The sequence below is a fragment of the Columba livia genome, chromosome 1 (assembly GCF_036013475.1).
Source record: "Columba livia isolate bColLiv1 breed racing homer chromosome 1, bColLiv1.pat.W.v2, whole genome shotgun sequence".
Taxonomy (NCBI): Eukaryota; Metazoa; Chordata; class Aves; order Columbiformes; family Columbidae; genus Columba; species Columba livia.
Window position 1 is genome coordinate 73,220,917 of NC_088602.1, and position 18,800 is coordinate 73,239,716.

At 39.9% G+C, this 18,800-nt stretch overlaps 1 protein-coding gene across 11 annotated transcripts in view; it reads right to left on the minus strand.

Moving 5' to 3' along the window:
• The window catches only part of ST3GAL6 (ST3 beta-galactoside alpha-2,3-sialyltransferase 6), a 46,399-nt gene that overhangs the window by 12,551 nt on the left and 15,048 nt on the right, over positions 1 to 18,800 (minus strand). For 6 of the 11 annotated variants that reach the window (XM_065062518.1, XM_021299658.2, XM_065062547.1 and 3 more), the window contains 6 exons: positions 14,713 to 14,812; positions 13,803 to 13,871; positions 12,484 to 12,561; positions 9,545 to 9,648; positions 8,766 to 8,829; positions 1,412 to 1,507 (listed from right to left, as the gene is read on the minus strand). In XM_065062518.1, coding sequence (XP_064918590.1) covers positions 1,412 to 1,507; positions 8,766 to 8,829; positions 9,545 to 9,648; positions 12,484 to 12,561; positions 13,803 to 13,871; positions 14,713 to 14,801 — 500 coding nt within the window. In that variant the 5' untranslated portion in view covers positions 14,802 to 14,812. Of the gene's footprint in view, positions 1 to 1,411; positions 1,508 to 8,765; positions 8,830 to 9,544; positions 9,649 to 12,483; positions 12,562 to 13,802; positions 13,872 to 14,712; positions 14,813 to 18,667; positions 18,705 to 18,800 lie in introns of those variants that run through there. The other 5 variants (XM_021299661.2, XM_065062537.1, XM_065062541.1 and 2 more) reach the window with 2 other exon arrangements.

Below are 18,800 nucleotides of genomic sequence, written 5' to 3' on the forward strand. Positions count from 1 at the left end.
AGTCAACATAAAAAATTCATTTTAAGAAGAGTAAATAGATCTACATGGAGCCCAAATACTTGAAATAGCTTAAAAATAAACCATGGAACTTCCTTGAGTCATTATCCTACAATGACAATAAGTGCAAGGTGGGTTTTTTTGTAAAGCACAAGTTGACAGGCAAGTAAAGTTTCCTAAGAACATGAATATTATCTGGTTCACTTTCTATAGTTTTAAGCTTATAAGAGGAGCTACAACTGAAGAATTGCATGTATTCATTTCCACCTTATCAGTATTTTTGCAAATGCATATCAAACTCCAGGCTTTGCATACACCTTCTTATGGTAGTGCTTGAAGACTGAAAAACTATTACTAAAACGAGCATTAGGACTGATAGCAAAGTAACAAAAATTAGACTTTGTTCAATGTTCAACACAATGTTCAGCAAGGGGCACACTCAGGGCTCCAAGATGTCACAGGCTTTGACCCATCCCCAACAGCAGCATCTTGCACACGTGTTACCTGTACACAAGGCAGGTGGACCACCCAGTGATCCTTCCTCTCCCAGATCAGTCTGATCCATTTTTTCCTAAATTTTTTAAATGAAGACTGTGACAGAGTAACTAAGTTTGGAAGAGGCTGCCCAGGGAAGTGGTGGAGTCACCATCCCTGGAGGTGTTTAAAAGACACGTTGAATCATAGAATCGCTTCTGTTGGAAGAGACCCTCAGGATCACTGAGTACAACCATACCCTAACCTAACTCTGCCACTAAATCATATCCCTAAGAACCTCATCTAAACGCCTTTTAAACATGTTCAGGGATGGTGACTCCACCACTTTGCTGGGCAGCCTGTTCCAATGCCTGACAACCTCTCCTGTGAAGAATTTGTTCCTAATTTTTTCCTAATATCCAATCTGAACCTTCCCTGGCACCACTTGAGGCCATTTCCTCTTGTCCTATCACTTGCTACTTGGGAGAAGAGACCAACACCCTCCATGCTACAACCTCCTCTCAGGTAGTTGCAGACAGCGATCAGGTCTCCCCTCAGCCTCCTTTTCTCCAGGCTGAACAGCCCCAGTTCCCTCAGCTGCTCCTCATCAGACTTGTGCTCCAGACCCCTCACCAGCTTCGTCACCCTCCTCTGAACTCTCTCCAGCACCTCAACGTCCTTCTTATGATGTGGGGCCCAAAACTGAACACAGTGTAGATGAGGTGCTTAGGGACATGGCTTAGTGCTAGATTCAGGTTGTGGTTCGACTCGATCTTAAGGGTCTCTTCCAAGCAAAACAATTCTATGATTCTATAGGTAAAACAGGGAGATTTATACATTTTCATTTGTAGAATAACTGCACTCTGAAGCTACTGGCTGACAGCGAAAATTTGTTAATTCTTTGCACGTACACAAAATAAAAAAAGGAGATACCATTTACCTTATTATCACATCATACGAATCAATTTTCTCCCCTAATGTCTTATTTCGAAGTACTCCTCCATTACCGACCACAACACACCGTCGACAGGCAACTCTGTGGAAAAAACAGAACTTTTAATATGCATGACTTTTCTTGTTTCCTGTTGTTATTAACGATATATTTGCATTTGGCTGGCTTATTTACTGGGGTCCTGTATCTTTTGCAATTCTTGGCCTCTACAGAGACATCCCAATCCTGTATCACACACTAAGGCTGCTTTCAAAAAATGCATCTGTGTTATTTCAGGGACTGTCCAAATCAGGAAATGGCTTCTCTCATGTAAAATTGTTTCTATACATGTTCTCTTTCTAGTGTTTAGCTGTTAAGATCATCTAACCAGTTAATGATATGGGTGCCATTGGACAAATTATCTTCCACAATTCTTCAAAGTTGTCCCAGTCTAGGCATACACCAACCAGGATAGAATATGTCTAGAAAAACTAGCTCTAATGAAGGTGTTTCTGCAATATTGTACAACTCCACAACACTAGAGATCTCCAACATAAGCTAAAGCAGCAAGATTTATGTTCACAATTTACTTTACAGACCTCTGAATTGTACATGTGAAAAACCTCAACCAAATGACACACGTGATGGCTCTTCAAGTTAATATAATCATGATTTTGCTCCCTCTACTTTGAAAGTGCTGTCTAAACACGTTTAAACATGTGCTGAAGTGCATACTGTCATGACATAAGAGAGGTACACTTGATTAAAAGTTGCATTCTCGTATGACTAGACTCAAATTAGACAGGATTACTATGCACATAAAACACTGTGAGCTATAAATTAGATTTTCTACTATAGTAAATCAAAATAGTAATTCCTTTTGAATTTAGGATATATTCAGAGTTAAAAAGCAACCAAAAAAGCCATTACGTAAATGTTGGACTTACGAAAGTAAATTCTAACGTAAAGATTTTCCACGTTATCCCAGGTTTTCTAAGTGTATCTTTTGCCCTCCACTGTCTTATTTCAATGCTAATAAGATGTGTGCTTTGCTAAAGGAAAAGACACACAGACAGGCTTGCTGGCTTTTACTCAAGAAATTTTGCCTCGATTAGGGAATGTTTACACCCAATGCATAAGACTGCAAACTCCTCCTTACAGAACAACCACAAGTGTTTGAGTTTTTTTAATTATAAAAGTGCTTCTTTATTCACAGCAAAAACTGTATAACTCAGCCATGGCAGGAGCAGTGGCAAAATAAAAACACTGGTATTTTCTTCAGATACAAACAGGCTGACAACTTCCTGAGGATGAGCCACCTGCCACGGTTCTTCAAACAAGAAAAAGGCTCCATGCCATTTCTTACTGTAGTAGACCCCAGGACTGTGGCCCAAGGAATACTTTAATCTGTCTTAAATGCCCAGTGTGACACTTTTTGCAGACTAATTAACACCTTTCGCCTTAGACAGTCCAACCTGCTTTTTCAGCTGAAGAGAGTATTATTCAACATCAATTAAAACAACCTGTTTGAGATGAGACTGTCCAACATCTCAGTGTACAAAGTAGTTCCCTATGTTTTCTACAGATTTGTTAGTTAATGCAGTTATGTTGTACCATACGTGGGCTAGGGAAACAGTAACTGGGCTTCAAAGCAATGCTGAAAACCCAAAGCTTACAGAAAAGGTGAAATGAGAAAAAATGCCAACTGCAATAAGCACTTAATTTCAAAAGAAATGCTGGGATGGCATCTCCTCACCTGCTGCTCTACCACATCTGCAGAGGGAGTTGCCTTTAAAATTGGTGTGTGTATATATATACAGACACACACACATATATATAGTGCTACTAAATGCAGCTCTCAGGGCAAGGTGACACGAAAAACGCTGGCACACCTTTCTCTAGTGTTTCCTGGACAGCTTCATAGAAGCCAAACATTCATAAAAAGATTTCCAGCTAATGCAAAAGTCCGCATGACTCAGTACCTTGGAAATCAGAGGTGTTAAAATCTGTGACACCATCTGTTCACAGTACAGCCACTCCCTCTACACCCACAAAACCCCTTCCTCACCACGACTGCTTGAGCTCATTCTTTTTTCCAATAAGATATTCAGCTTGATTTAAGATATCCCAAGAAAGCAGGCTGACGAACATACGCCTCTTGCAAAGTTTACAGTGGGAGGAAAGTAGCAGAAGTTACCTTTTTCCTGAATGACACCCTGTTATTTGCAGCTGTATCACAGAACTCAAAGATAGATCATGGGCTACAGAGAAGCAACAGCGAGGAGACACAGGAATGAAAAAGGGCAACTGGACAAAACCCCACAATCAGTAAATGATGAAGGCAGAATGAGAGGCGGGGGGGGAAAGCACAGAATCATTGTATCACCTTTTCCCATCATCTACAGCATGCCTCTGTAAATCACTGGAAGTTTCAATCATCTGGTGACACTGAATTCAGAGATTTGAGAAGTTACATGGCTGCAGCTGAGAAACTCAAGTATGAACCTCATCACCACAATGCAAAATCCTAAACAGCTACTCCCGTCTCCTGGTGGTACCTCCTGGATAGACAACGACCCCATGCATGAACTCATCTTCAAGTCTCAACAAAAAACTAAAAAAATTGCTCCTAATCTTGTTGAATATTTTTTTATACTCTCTATTTGGTGTGAATTTACGGGAACTACGTCAACTCCATCACAAATTATAAGGAGCCAAAAAGTTACTTTGAAGAAGCCCTGCTTATTCTCTCCTTTGTAGATAACCTTTATGTGATTCCTTGCTACAGACCTTCCAGTTTTTGGCATGGGCTATGATTTAAGCAGCTTCCTAACTATGTCAATCCCTAGCTATTGAAACAACACCTTCCACTCTGGCCCCTCAGTTCCAGAAGGACATGGAACTGCTGGAGAGAGTCCAGCGCAGGGCAACAAAGGTGATTAAGGGAGTGAAGCATCTCCCTTATGAGGAAAGGCTGAGGGAGCTGGGTCTCTGTAGCTTGGAGAAGAGGAGACTGAAGAGTGACCTTATTAACATTTACAAATATATAAAGGAAAGGGCGTGTCATAAGGATGGAGCCAGGCTCTTCTCAGTGACAACCAACGATAGGACAAGGAGGTAATGGGTTCAAACTGGAACACAAGAGGTTCCACTTAAATTTGAGAGGAAACTTCTTCACGGTGAGGGCGAGAGTGCCAGAGCACTGGAACAGGCTGCCCAGGGAGCTTGTGGAGTCTCCTACTCTGGAGACATTCAAAACCCACCTGGACACCTTTCTGTGTAACCTCATCTAGGTGTTCCTGCTACAGCACAGGCATTGGACTAGATGATCTTTTGAGGTCCCTTCCAATCCCTAACATTTTGTGATTCTGTGATAAAACTGACGACCTCTTTGGTTTCTCCTCTCTGCACTGCGTAGTTGTGATATAGCAAGAAACACTCAGGGCAGGGAGGTTAAAACAGATCGTGATTTCAGAGCTGGGCAACTGAGGTTTCACGCAGCTACAGAAGCTGGGTAGCTGCTCTCAAGTCAAATCCAAACTCTCTTCCCTCTTACTGACAGATGCAAACCAGATCTTGTTCATGGCTAAGAGCTGACTAATACTACTTAGATGGAAAACAGAGTGAAATTTGAAGTTTGATTAAGCTTTCAAACTCTAGTGCCCTTAACTTTATTTTTGAGTCTGCATGTTATCAGCTGTCTTCAGAAAGCCAACAATGGCATTTAACACTGATATGTGAATTTTGAAAATGGATAAAGCCAACAAGCAGATCAAATACTCCTGACAAACTGTAGATGAATACAGCAATAAATCCAGTCAAACCAATTAGAAAGACCAGCTTTTAATCTCTGCCGAGCTCAGGAAGTCGAAGCAGGCCAACTCAAACAGGAAGTCTGGCACAAACGTGCTATTTTCAAATTGTCTCCTCCCCTTAGCCTCCCCCCAGTATTCAAGTGTCTCCAGTTATGATCATAGGTATGTTATGATCATAGTTCTATGTCTATAGTAGCATATATTCCACTGACAATGATAAGCATGGAGAGAAATGGTTTATGCTAGAGAGGACAAAGAAAACAAAACAAAAGTCATAGGAAGCTTATATATGAAATTAAGATAAAGATTATGTAAGCAAGGCTGGACTGTATTCAAAGATAAAGTTAAATAAATTGACCTGTACTTAGTGTAGACCACAGAAATCAACACAGATTTTCAGCAGACTGTTACTCCCTGATATTTTACCAACCCCACTTCTTAAAGTTGCCTATGTCACAATGTTTTCATACTAAAAAAAAAAAAAAAAAAAAAAAAAAAAACCACACCACAAACACCTCATCCCAAAGGGGACTTTCTCAAAGTCAATAAATTGGTGAGGAGATAAATAAATTCAGATGTCATTAAACAACAAGTTAAATATAACAGACTGAAGTGCCTGGAGGTCCTGCTTACAACCACCAGCACAATATTGATTAAAGTGAAAAATGTTAAGACATCAGCTGTAACAATTGCTATAGCGATGGTTTGAGTGACTAAAGGATTGCACTTAGGTGTTAGTGGTCTGCTTAAGAGTATCAGTGGTTCCTGATGCAAACCGCATGGCAACTGATCTCCAACATCTAAACGCAATTCCTTTAGTCACTCAAACTACTGCTCTATTCACATTGTGTACAAGAGCCTCTTAATCTGAAGGCCAGGCATTGGCTTACATATTTTGTTTATATGGTGAAATGCTAAAACAAACATTTTCCTAGTTTATAACAGAAAAATATTGTTAAGTGCAAATGCAGTCTTTAAAGGTCAAAAGGCTTTACATCCTCCACATTCCACTGAAATACTGCCTCTCTGAAAAAGGAAAAAGATCTCAATCTCAACTCCTTCAACACACACCCCCATAAGTCAGTTGAGGAATGCAAATTATTTCCTTTGAGGTTATTTCATAAAAGGAGGATGCACAGGTCACATTTTGTAGACTCAGGATTGCGAAAATGCATTTGTAAGGATTTATTGCTGTTGAGCTTAGAGTCCTGCGAGTGCCCAGTGAGTAACTATGAGGACAGCATAGGAACATGGCCGTGACAAAGAATGCCACGTGGGCAGAGCAGTTCAGTGGAAGCTGGGTGTCAGCATCAGCAAGGCTGCTGTTGTAGATACACACTCTCTTGCAGTAAGTTTGTTTCCCAGGTGAGTCTGAAACAAGCAGTCTTCAGAGAGCCCATGAGGCCAACTTAGTATACTAGTTACTGGGGGATCTCTGAAAGGCCAGTGAAACTCCAGAACACGGCTGTTCAGAGGTTACTCTTTGGATATACCCCTAGCCTGGAAAACCCTTTCTCCTACAGACTATTCTACTGAAGTCAGTGACACTATTCAACTCCAGTTTTGGAGAACTAGACCTTTATATGGTGAGAATTCCACTTATGTTTGGGAAAAAAAAAATCCCTTGCAGCTGACCATGTGCAGTTTTACTTAAGTCACACACAAACACAGCTATACAAGCACCATAGATTTGGTGCTCAGGTAGCTTAACATTTGTTAAAATACTTCATAGCAGGTTCCCCCACTCCGCTCCAAGAGTATTTTATATGGAAATTCCCTTTGTATTCTGCCAAGAAGGCTGAACTGGGCAATAGCAATATAGAGCTGTCTAATAATTCTGTATTAGAAGATAATGTCATTGGGACTGATTTCCAAAGCGTTTCACATTTAAAAGTCTCTGTATTTTGGTTAAATGTATATATAAAAAAACCTTCCTTACTACAGTGTTATACACTAAACCTGATGGATCTAAAAAGAATACATTGTATGAAGTCATTGTACACTTGATTGTTTATACCACTGCCTACTAAATGGTAATAGTCCTCATTTTGCTTCAGTACTACTGAAGTACATTGCTTTTATTAAAGTGAAGCATACTTCGCAGAACCACTAAACACATCTGTATCCCAGAGAACCTACATTCAAAGTGTAAGTACCAACTACCTTACTTTAGATGTGTATGACAGACACTCCCATTTAGAAAGTGCTATGCTGTACTGCAAACACCTCTACTTTACAGCCAAAACTATTATAGTGCTGAACTTGCAATTTCAGGAAACTTCTAATGCAACATTTGGCATTTTCCTCCAAACTCCAGACAAAAAACTAGCCTTTGGCAGCCAATTCTGTCAAAAATTCCCCAGTTATCACACTCCTGATAGAAAATAGTGTTTTTTCCTTTTTTTGTTTCCTGAACATCCTAGAAATAGATAATAGACAGAAGGAAAGGAAGGAGTACAGTAGGTGAAGAAAAAAAAAACTGGGTATTAAAACCAAGATAATTCTTAGGCTCGAACTCCAATTATTTTGTTCATATTCCACTCAAGTTTAATTAAAATGTGATCCCGGCATTTGTCTTGAAGCAACAATCTTCTGTTTGATCTTCTCAATTAAAAACCAAAACCAAGTACAGCCAACCTTAGCATTATCTGCATTCAACTCTATTAAGAAGTCTGCATATTAACACGACATATTGCAGGTTGTCAGCCCATTTTCTAGGCTGTAAACCTAAGTAGTTATTTGCACTACTTGGTAAACACTGGAATTTAATATACTAGCCAAACCTACTACACCACCTCAAGAAAATAAAAAAAAAAACACATGCAAAAAACACCCACCCAAAACACACTCCAACAAGTCACACACACAGCAAGACCCTCCAAAACCAAATAAAAACTCCTGGCAGAAGTGGCTTCTAACTAAGAGATTTAAACAGGGCAATCTAACGCATGGGAAGCGAGTTATCTAAGGCATGCTCCGCTCCACGCCGCACCCCAGTTCCCCCGAAATGCCAGGAACAGCCTTTCCTGGCTGCCAACGTCTCCCTCATTCATGGGAAAAGGAAGCTGAGTGTACATGTGAACAAGGGAAAACGGGCACATGCGTAAGATTTTATTTGCGTAGAAACAGTCATTGGTTTGCATCTGTTTACCTCAAACATTTTCCAGAGTACACTAACAATGGCTTTGAAAGAGGGATGATGTTCAATTTTTAAGGGGTGGTTTCACTTTCCTTGAGTATAAAAAAGATACTACAGGAAGGTGGGACTGCATTCAGCTAACAAATTCATAATGCACTTATAAAAGGAAATCTAAGTTTAAGCTCCCTAACAGAAAAATAATTCTGAAATGCTGGTGCTATTTATGTTTAAAACCAAACTGATTTATGTCTTGGTATCAGTTACATATCGCTTGAACACTGTCAGAGTCAGATCTGCATCGTGGCTAACTTGAGCAATTTCAGGATAACGCCACTGACATTCTTTTTCAGATAAATATTAAATATTGAAAATGCAATGAACAGGGACAGTAGCAAATAAACCATCTCACCTGTCATCTTCATTGGAAAGTCCGCAGTTCTGCAGTCTTGAAAGAGCTAAATGAAAAAATTGTTCTAGAAAGCAAATACAAAGGCAGTTAATCAAAGTGTTCAGTGCTCTCCAATATAAAAATAATCATGCCACCCTGACTACAGCATTTTCAAACACAGTAGTTCTTACACACTGGGTATAAGAAACTCAAAATAAGAATGCTTGTAATTTAGTGCCACAGGACAACCAACGATGTCAAATTTGGATTTATCAGAGCTACTCTCTGGGAAGATTTTCTCACCCAAACACTCTCTTGTTGGAAAATGGCATGAGATTTGTATTAAAAAAAAATAAAAATAAAAATTCTAGATACATTAAATAAGTATTGGAAGAGTTTCCAAGACATGCATCCTAATTCCCTTTGTTTTTTAACTCTAGACACCTCCAAACTAAACAGAAGCAGCCTTGACCCAGAAGGTGGGGCTGCACAGCCAGGGACAGTATCATATCTTAGATATCTTTAGCACTCCAGCCTGCTGAATAAGCTCCACTCTTTCTCACTCTCATCTTTTTGGAGCTCCTCTGCTAAGAGAGGCAACCCCAATATGGTGTTCTATTTGTTAAAAATAGGAAGGTGCCAGGTCAGAGGGACTAAAGGAAACCATTAAGTCACTGCTAGATACCCCCAAAAGGATTGGCATCAATGAACAGGAAAGACCAGGGCCAAAGATTCAGGTGCCTTTACATGACATTTATGTATTTCTGTTAAAAAAAATAAGGTACATGGGGAACACAAACCTGCTCTCTTTATTCCATAAGGCAGTTCAAACTTATCGCTCCCGTGGAACTCTGCCACTCTGATAAAATCATTAGCACACAGGAACGGGTATATTTTGTCAACACTAATGAAGGAAAAAAGAAAGAAGTTTCAAAAATCCACGTGACATATTTGAATAAGCTAATAGTTCACATAACTGCTTTTAAAAAAAGCTTTCTTTATCCTACTTCAAGTATTATCAAATTTTAAAAGGAGAAAAGTCATGGACACAGGGAAAGAATGCAGGTGACGGAAAAGGAGAAGACTTTATCATGGAAAATATAAGTAGAGAGTGAGATAAGTTATTTCTCTGGTTATGTAACTTATATAGAGACACTAAAATTACACGACTGAAAGCTTACACCATGAAACAGCATATTTAAGAGAATCCATAACCCAAGAAGACAATAACTTCAGGTTTGAAAAGTACATAACAGAGGCAGCAAGGAAAATTAAGAGTTATTATTATATATGGCAATTTAATAAATAAGAATGGGATTTGAAACAAGGTGTTTTGACCTGGAAATACCATCCCCTGAAAACATCAGCTTATTTGAGATGTGCTCCTACTCCAAACAAGTGGCACTTCATGGCTGTGTTGACATCAAGTAGTTCGGGGCAACAGGAATACAGCTATACAACAAAAAGGTATGGAGTTCTCACATCCACATTACACACATCTCATTGGTTTTTAACTCTACACTAACTCCAGTAGGGTCCCACAGATTGAACACTGCAGCATATCAGGTATGCTCCGGCAGAGCATCTTCAGGTGTCTGAAGGGGCCCAGGTCAATGTGCCAGGGCTGCCCTGCAATGAGAAGGATGGCACGTGGGGATCACAACAAGGTCTGCCTCCAAAACCCATTCCTCCTACAAACTAGGGCATGACAGGATCGTATCTTACAAGCATCAAGATAGAAACAGGTCACTTCTTTCTTCAAAAGACAGTAACCGTAGACAAGGGTTATTTCAGAGGAGAGAAGGGACTCTAATTACCTTTATCTGCTAAGTCAAGCCAAAAGAGTGAACAGGAGACCAAATCCTGTCACATGCTACCGTGCCCCTGGCTTCACCTTGGAGTTAAGCGGACATGCACTCACTGAACTGGCTGACTTTGTAGCAGTCCTACATACTAGGTTTTGTATTAAAATGTTAATGCAGAAGCATACAGTCACAATGAGAAAAAATAGTGTTGATCACAAATACCCACAGCCAGCACACAACTTGTTTTTCCTGTAAGAATATTAACAGCTGTTAAAAAAAATCCCAAATCCCCTCCCTTTCAGGTTCATAAAAAAGTATCTCTCTCTTTAAACTCTACATATTCAGAAGATATTAACAGTAAAACAAAAAAACACAAAATGACACACCCCCATCCAGTAAGAACTGGGACATTGGTTAAGCAAGACCAGCCAACTTTGAGATATCATGCACTAAGCACCCATATTAAGTTTAATAACTTGCTTTGCTGTTCAGAAACAGCTGGTAAGCTTTGACATAAATAATTCACCTAGTGCAAAGAGATCCTTAACTCTAACTCCTCTAGCTTTGGTTGCTTTCCAATAAATAATTCTGCCAGGTTAGAAATCCTTTCAACCTCCCCAGGCAATTGCCAAAGTGCACAGACCAGATCTTCAGCTCATGTAAACTATCCCTGTGAAGGAGCAATGGAAATACACCAGAGACTCTTGTTCTAGCTCTGCACCTGCCACCTTCTTGCTGCGCATCCCCAAGTCCATCCTTGCACCCTCACGCAGCACCAGGGCTGCTCTGACACAGTGACAGCCTGGGGGACACTGGGTGGGTGAGGGACCCGGGACCACTGCTCTAGGCCAGGCAGCTACCGACACAAAGACTACAGGACTGCTTCAGGGGAAAAGAACCTGAGATCCTTCAGTGTTCTTTAGAACTATAACAGCATTGAAATAAAGCCATGCTTTCTCATACACTAAAAGGACAAAAAAAAAGAAAGCAGCAATGGTGTGTTTGCTTAGAGCTTTAAGACTCCTTCAGACAGGACTTGGTCTAAACACCTTCCCAGGCTTTCTCAAGGACATTGTTCGCTCAGGTAAAACACAAAGCCAATAATACAGCTTCTGGTCCTGTAGCACTTCATTGATCTCATTTAAGACTTGTGCTTCCTCACAAACATCTTGGATGCACTTTTGTGACTGGACACCTCCTTTGTTTTGGGTTGAAGCTCTTGCTTTTTCCATCTGACTGCTGCTTTACAAAGGAATCTTCCTATAAATACTTTAAAGTGGAGGACACGTACACACAATTCAACAATACTATCAAAAGAAAACCATGAATAATCCCAAATTTCTTTAAAATGAAATTCCATTAAAATTAAAACTCCATTGAAGGGGAAGAATCTTATATCATTAAGGATGGGGTGAATTTTTGCATATTTCATACTCTTCTTTCCAAATAAAATCAAGATATTTTCAAAACTTCTCTGATCCCCGGCTGCTACAGAAATACTTCACTACCAAAAGAAGTCTTAAAGTCCAGGTTCTTAATAGCAGCATGCCTGAGTTTCAGTCTTAGACATGACAGCTTCTTCTACAGGGAATGTAAAAGGGGAATGTAAAAATGGGTAAAAAAAAAAAGTCTTGTATTTCAATCATTAAAATTGTTTCACTGTTATTAGCTACAATATCTGAAGAGGAAGTCTTTATTTATTTATTCAGTACATCATCACGTTGAACTGGCTGTGTGGTATTGTTCAGATGCTGAACAATGGCAAATTAAACAACTTGTGTTGCCACAACCAGGAAAATCAGCAATGAACCCCAGTCCAAAAGTTATACCTTCCAGAAGTGAATCAAAATGTAAAATAGTCCAGAATATGTAAACAGCCCATTTTTACCTCAATGAGCACAGCCTTTCCTCTCCACCTCCCACAGAAGACTCACCCCAATAAAGATTCAAATGCTGGTTTCAGGAGACAAGTGTCCAGTGCATTCCTTCTCTCCACATCTGTAGGTGGCAGCCTGCAAAACAATTTAAAATAAATAGCAAGGACAGGAACGGGCAGCAGCAATAAGGAAGGGAAGCTTGGACATGCCAAATTAGTAAGCTGATTACCAGGTTAACACCACACCAGGTTTTCATTACTGCCTCTATCTGTATTCTAAAAGATGGATTTTACTAGTATTACTGGTAAAGGCTTTTATCTCACACCTTCCTTGCTCACCAGCTATCAAAGCAGCCATAACCAGAGGTGAGATCTCATGCCCACCTGCAGAGAAGCAGGACACCTGGGCTGAACCACCCCCTGCAGCCATACCAGATAGCATCACCAGCACTCCTCAGGGGAGTCTTGTTTGGAGAAGGGAATAGACAGCACCACATAGGGTACTTCAAGGAAAATGAGATTCTTTAGGGATAGGTCATTCCTCTCATAATAAGGCTAAGATTTACACTTCTAAGCAGATTCCCGCCTTGGCAATTTAGCCCAATTAATAACAAATATGAAGCCCAGAAAGGAGGGTAAAGTTCATTTTGAGCAACGCATGCATCTGGGCTGTGTTAAGAACAGAAGGATGAAACCACCACATTAGAGTCACAAGCCAAACAGACCATTAAGGTTAATTGCTTTCAGTAACTTCAAGTTGTCATGTGAATACTGACACTGAGGAAGCATTCTGTGAAATCTATCAGCTGGCCAGCTGGTTGCTTTCCGCCATCAGCCTCACAGACGGCATTTTGCAATACGGTTTTCAGAGAGAACAGAGCCTTCTTTTAAGTTTCAGCATAGGCACTCATTAGTCCCACCACCCTAACTGCAGGAACATATTAGCGCGAGGTCTGCTTCTAAACATACTTGCACATCACAAGTGAACAACATCTCTGACTTATTAAATTTTACGCACAAAAGTTGCCCTTGTAGCTCTGTTAATTTTATTCAGGTATAACTCAAAATTGCAGAAATTATGATGTTGTAAACAAATGTCTTTCAAACAATTAATTGCTTTTTACAGACAGTCACTGTAAGTGGCCATAAATATTTAAAAAACACTGGAAACATGACATGGATAAACTCCTTTCTGCCAGACACGTTATAATTGTGTTCATAACAGAAAGAGCCAATGGACACAGCTGTACAATAACAAGTTGAACAGTGAGCCTACAAACAAAGGCTATGGATTTTAGTCTCAATACCTCCCACCTGCCCAAAACCCAACCAAACAAACAAAATCCCACCACAAAAATGCTCAACTGCTGAACTTACTGGGTAACTCCACTAGTCTCATAGGAAGGAGGGGCCCTCACAGAGGAAGACTGTCCATAAAAGCTAATCCTGCAAAAAGGGAAATGTCACAACACTGTGGTTTGCTAGAAACAAACCACAACAAAAAGCCACTCTTATCGATTGTATGCTATAAACAAGACAAACAGAGGCACATCAATCACTACTTTTGAAAGCTACCACTATTATCTTCCTAACACAAACAATCTGGTCAGTCCTGGTCACAGTTGGTGCAAAGGCCAATGGAAACTCAAGTTCTTTGACAAGCACCCTGAATTTTAGGTCTCAAGCCACTTGTCCCGTGCAGCCTGGAGACAATGAAGGCTCACTTCCCACACATTTGCCACTGAGACTTGGCAAATCACAGCATCTCAAAAGGTGCCCACTACACCTGCAGTTATTCCCATGTGTGGAGCAGGTCTTCACCACATCATTTATCAGACATCTAAAGGAACAAGATAAAACTAAACACACATTGGGTTGGGGGAGACATGGACACACAACATACACAAGGTAAGATTTCTCTCCTCACCTGAGCACCTATTTTCACAAAACTCAGAGGGGCTCACTGTCTCTGAGGTCCTGACCTTTCCAACCAATCAGGCTCAAATTGACTACTAGGTTTAACAGTGACACAAGAGAAGTGGGGGACAAGACAGAACAATCACATTCACTCCCTCAGTACAACAAAACAAAAACACTCACAAAAACCCAACAAACAAACAAAAAACTCACAACAACAACAACCCCACAACCTCAAAACAAACACAGAGAGTGGTAATGACTTCTGTTGATGTCTAGTAAACAGCTGTTCAGTGACACAGCAGCTCACAGCCACATTTCTCACATAGCCATGAGGGTGTCTGCACAAGTGAACAAAGCATCATCATACCAGTAGAGGTTATTTCTCCACAGATTTCCGTGCAGTATGCCATACATAACAGCAGCAGCCAGGATAAAAAACAGAAGAATTCGTTTCATGACTGGTAGACCTGAAATGTAAGAAAAACAACAACAACATCAAGTTATGGTATTAAAATTAACTTTTATAAAGCATCTTGAAACCCACAAATGGAAATCATCGTCATTACAGCCATCCTCTATCACCACAAATTTGACAGGGGATCACTCCAGCTTGATTCCTCACACCAGGTGCCAATGTCAGGAGTTCAATGCTGCTCTACACTTATCACACATGCATATTCCTCCACAGAAACATTAAGAGTGGCTCACTCTAGGCTCTCTCTGAAGACACAGGAGGAATATGGGTTCTTCCAGAAGCATGTCAGAGTAGCAACTCCTTTCTGTACACTGGCAGCCCCCTTGGTTCAGAAGTTCGCCACTACAGGTACCCGCACTTCCCCTCTTTATTGCATCACCCACTATCGGTTTCCATAACTACACACTTAAACAAGCATTGGCACTTTGCAGGAGGCAGACAAGCTGATGCTGATGAAGCAGAATAGCGCATGAACTTCCACAAATTGCTACCGGCTTTGTTAGGATCACTGAATATCCTTAAAACTCTGGTTTTGGACATTTAAAACTGCACTGAAGCTTATGCCCTCATGTCCTGTACAGTCTCCAGCTCTTGACTCAGACCAGACTTCATTGCTTAAGTGACAGAAAAATGCTGTTTTCACGCATCACAAAGCGGGGAAACAATGTTAGGACCCAATTTGTGGAACTTGCTAAGTTATGGAGAAATAGCAGGGAAAGTATTCATTTTTCAAATAGAGTTTTCACCTCATTGCACAGGCTGGTAAAAGAAAACCAGAGAAATACCAGAAGCTCATCTATCTGGCAAGATACACAGGGCAAAAAAGCAAGTTCTGCATTGCTCACGTCTAACACTGAGCTGCCCTTTCAGTAGATATGGATTAACTATTGTTGCTTAATCTTCTGAAAGTCCAAAATAGCCAGAAATTACTGTGAAAATTTACTCGAGAGCTATATCCCTCTATTATTTTCACTTCTCCCCCTATTATGCTAAGCAGGTTCAGTGCACCTCAATGCATAAACACCTCCTTGCACATCTATATTTTCAAGTGAAGGTAATAAACAACCTTCTAGCGAAAATAAGCCATACCCAAACACACTGCTGCATTTTCCAATAGCAGAGCCTTTAGCATTGTGGTTTGTTGTGTTTGTTGTTGTTTTGTTTTTTTGTTTGTGGGTCTTTTTTTTGGTTAATAATTCTAAAAAGCAAAAGGGAATTAAAGTTGCTGTTATTTTAAACCTGCATTAAACAACTCTAAGGCAACAAAACTTGAGGTAGATATGGTCCAACCGATTTACAGCAATATGGTTTATGTTAATAACATCTTAACATCATACCTTATTTTAAAGGTTAATAAACTACTAGAAAAAGCTGTATTTTCCTAATAGAAATTGAAAAGCAAACTACTGCCACTCAGCTTCACTCCTGAAGAAATACTTAACAGTGAACTATTTGTTACCATTACTTGAGTGCAACAAGCCACCACTTGCCTATTTATCTTCCACCCCCAACCCAGTATCTTTCACAGGAGTTTAAGTGTAGGGTGAGAGATGGGGTTTTATAACAGCATCTACCAGTAACAAAGCCATACAATGAACAAGCTATAATCTATCAACCTTAAGTATATCCTCCAGGCTGTGCTGGATGAATACTCATAGGCTGCAGCTGTTGCAATTTCAACCTTTCATTCCCCATGAGGAAGGCAGGCTGCCTCCCCCACAGCTCCAACTCCATTGACTCTTCATGAAGAGTCCCTGCAATTTTTCTTCTTTTTTTTTTTTTGCAGTCATTGTCAACTTCTAGACCAAACCCTGAGCTTTTGCAATAATTTTCTAAGTGTTTCCCGAAAACTGCAAGAATATTACAAGAACACTCACCTACTGGGTTTAGTCAAGTGTCATTAACAGCAATTGGTTCATTTACTTGAAGAAAAGTGTTGGGGTTTTTTTGGTTTTCCTTTCATTGTCAGTATTTTTACCCCCTCCCACTTTGCAAAAGTTTACTAAAACTAAAGGGGAAAGCAACCGTTCACTTTTTACTCACTAATTAAATCAACCCACACTTCAGTTAAACAAAGAACATAATGAACAAGCTCTTCAGATAAACTTGCTAAGTTAACAACTGATCAAACTGCTGATTTTGCTGACTGAAATGTAAAAGAGAACCTTGCTAAAGAGTCAACCAAATTACAAAACAGCGAAAAGACATGGAAAGCTGCCTATAAAAGGTCCTTTAAAATCAAAATATTATACATAACAGTATTGTTCACAGGAAAAAAAATGTTCTGTTTGTGAAGTATTTACAAAGATATTTGTACAGCCTGCAAAAAAATCATTAGAACAAGAAAACAGATGTCAACATTGTTCTTCAAACAGGATCATAAGGAATCTGTAACAACTTCCAGCATCTTACACAGGACATTCAGCCTATTACACACATGAGATTGCAACATCATTAAGTATGTACCTAATTCAGCTTTTAGGAATGTAAAATGGTCTTTAATTTTACAAGTGTCTTCTTACCATCCCATATCCCAGTGCCTGACTTCATTCCCTGTTTTGAAGAGAAAGTTCTGTAGTCAAAAAAAGCTGTGTAGTCAAAAAAAGCTGTATTTTTAGTGAAGACTTTCTTAACCTGATTTAGTAAACAGAACCATTGCCTTGTTTACAGAAGAAATTATTCTGTGTGTATTTTTAATGAGGACAGCATTTTCCAGCTCTCCCTTCCTATTTGAAATAGCTGAGTGTTATAGAAAGTTAATGAAAGGAAAACAAACTCCTATGATGAAAATATTGCACTAGAAAATTCTCACAGAGATGCAAGAAAAGAGGCAATTGAGAAGACACACTTCAGATGTAAACAGGATTGTGACTGCCATTTTATTTATCACTACACAGACATGGCATCTTGATTTAAGCTCAGCAACCTGAATGACAGAGGTCATAGTACCCTTAGGTCAAGGTCGGCCAGGGCTAAGCAAAACAAGGAGTACAAAGCTGCAACTCCACCATTCAATTCCCTCCTCTTTCTGAAAAGCCTACAGTGAGGGGCAATGAAAGCGGAGAGAAACCCAAGGGGCCAATGCCCAACATTCATGGTGTTAGCTAGTCCATTTCCTGAAAGCAAGCAACAGGATGCGTAAGTGTTGTAAAAAGATTCGCAAGCACTTTTTAATAGTAACGTAAGCTAACTTCCGCTGTTCAACTTCCCAGCCCTGCCAAGGCAGAGCTGCAATTACAGCATTAGCCAAGACAGCCTGTAATGGTATTAAGAGAGCTCAGAGATCAGCCTGCATCTCCTATGGACAGAGGGGTCCACCCCAGCTCTGACCAACCCACCGCAGAAACACATTTGGTGTGTGACAAGTCAGCTACATAAAGCCCAGAGGCTAATTTTTTCTTCCTTTGGTGGAAGTGGAGAACCAACATCCTTCTCAGAGGTGCATCTTTACTTACTATTCATCTTTATCCTGCTACTTTAGTAAGTGTGGTATCTGATATGAGCCATGATCTTGTAGCCTCTGTTTATCTTTCCACTTACATATGCAGTTGATGCGGCCACAGAATTAAATTAAAAAAGTATATCACACAGGAAACTACAGCTGTTGGACTGAGAAATGATATAATCATACTATAATCACCTTTATTCTTAACGTTTGCAAGCCTTCCTTTTGCTTTCTTGCTTAAAATTAGGTTGTTAATAATACAATGCAGGAGGCTTTTCCATCTATCCCACTTATTTGTAAATCACCACTATTTCTAAAATAAAGAGTTAATAAACATTTAACTAAAAAGTGGTTACTGCTAAATCAAGTACTACTCATCTCAAAGTATTCTTAGCTACATACCCAGTCCTGTGACAGTTCAGCTCCTTCCTGCTGCAGTTAACTGACAGCATGAAAATTTCAGCTCACTGAGACCTCACATTCCTGGCCCTTGTAGCTATGGGGGAGGAAGGGAAGTGAGCTTGAAAAATGTGCT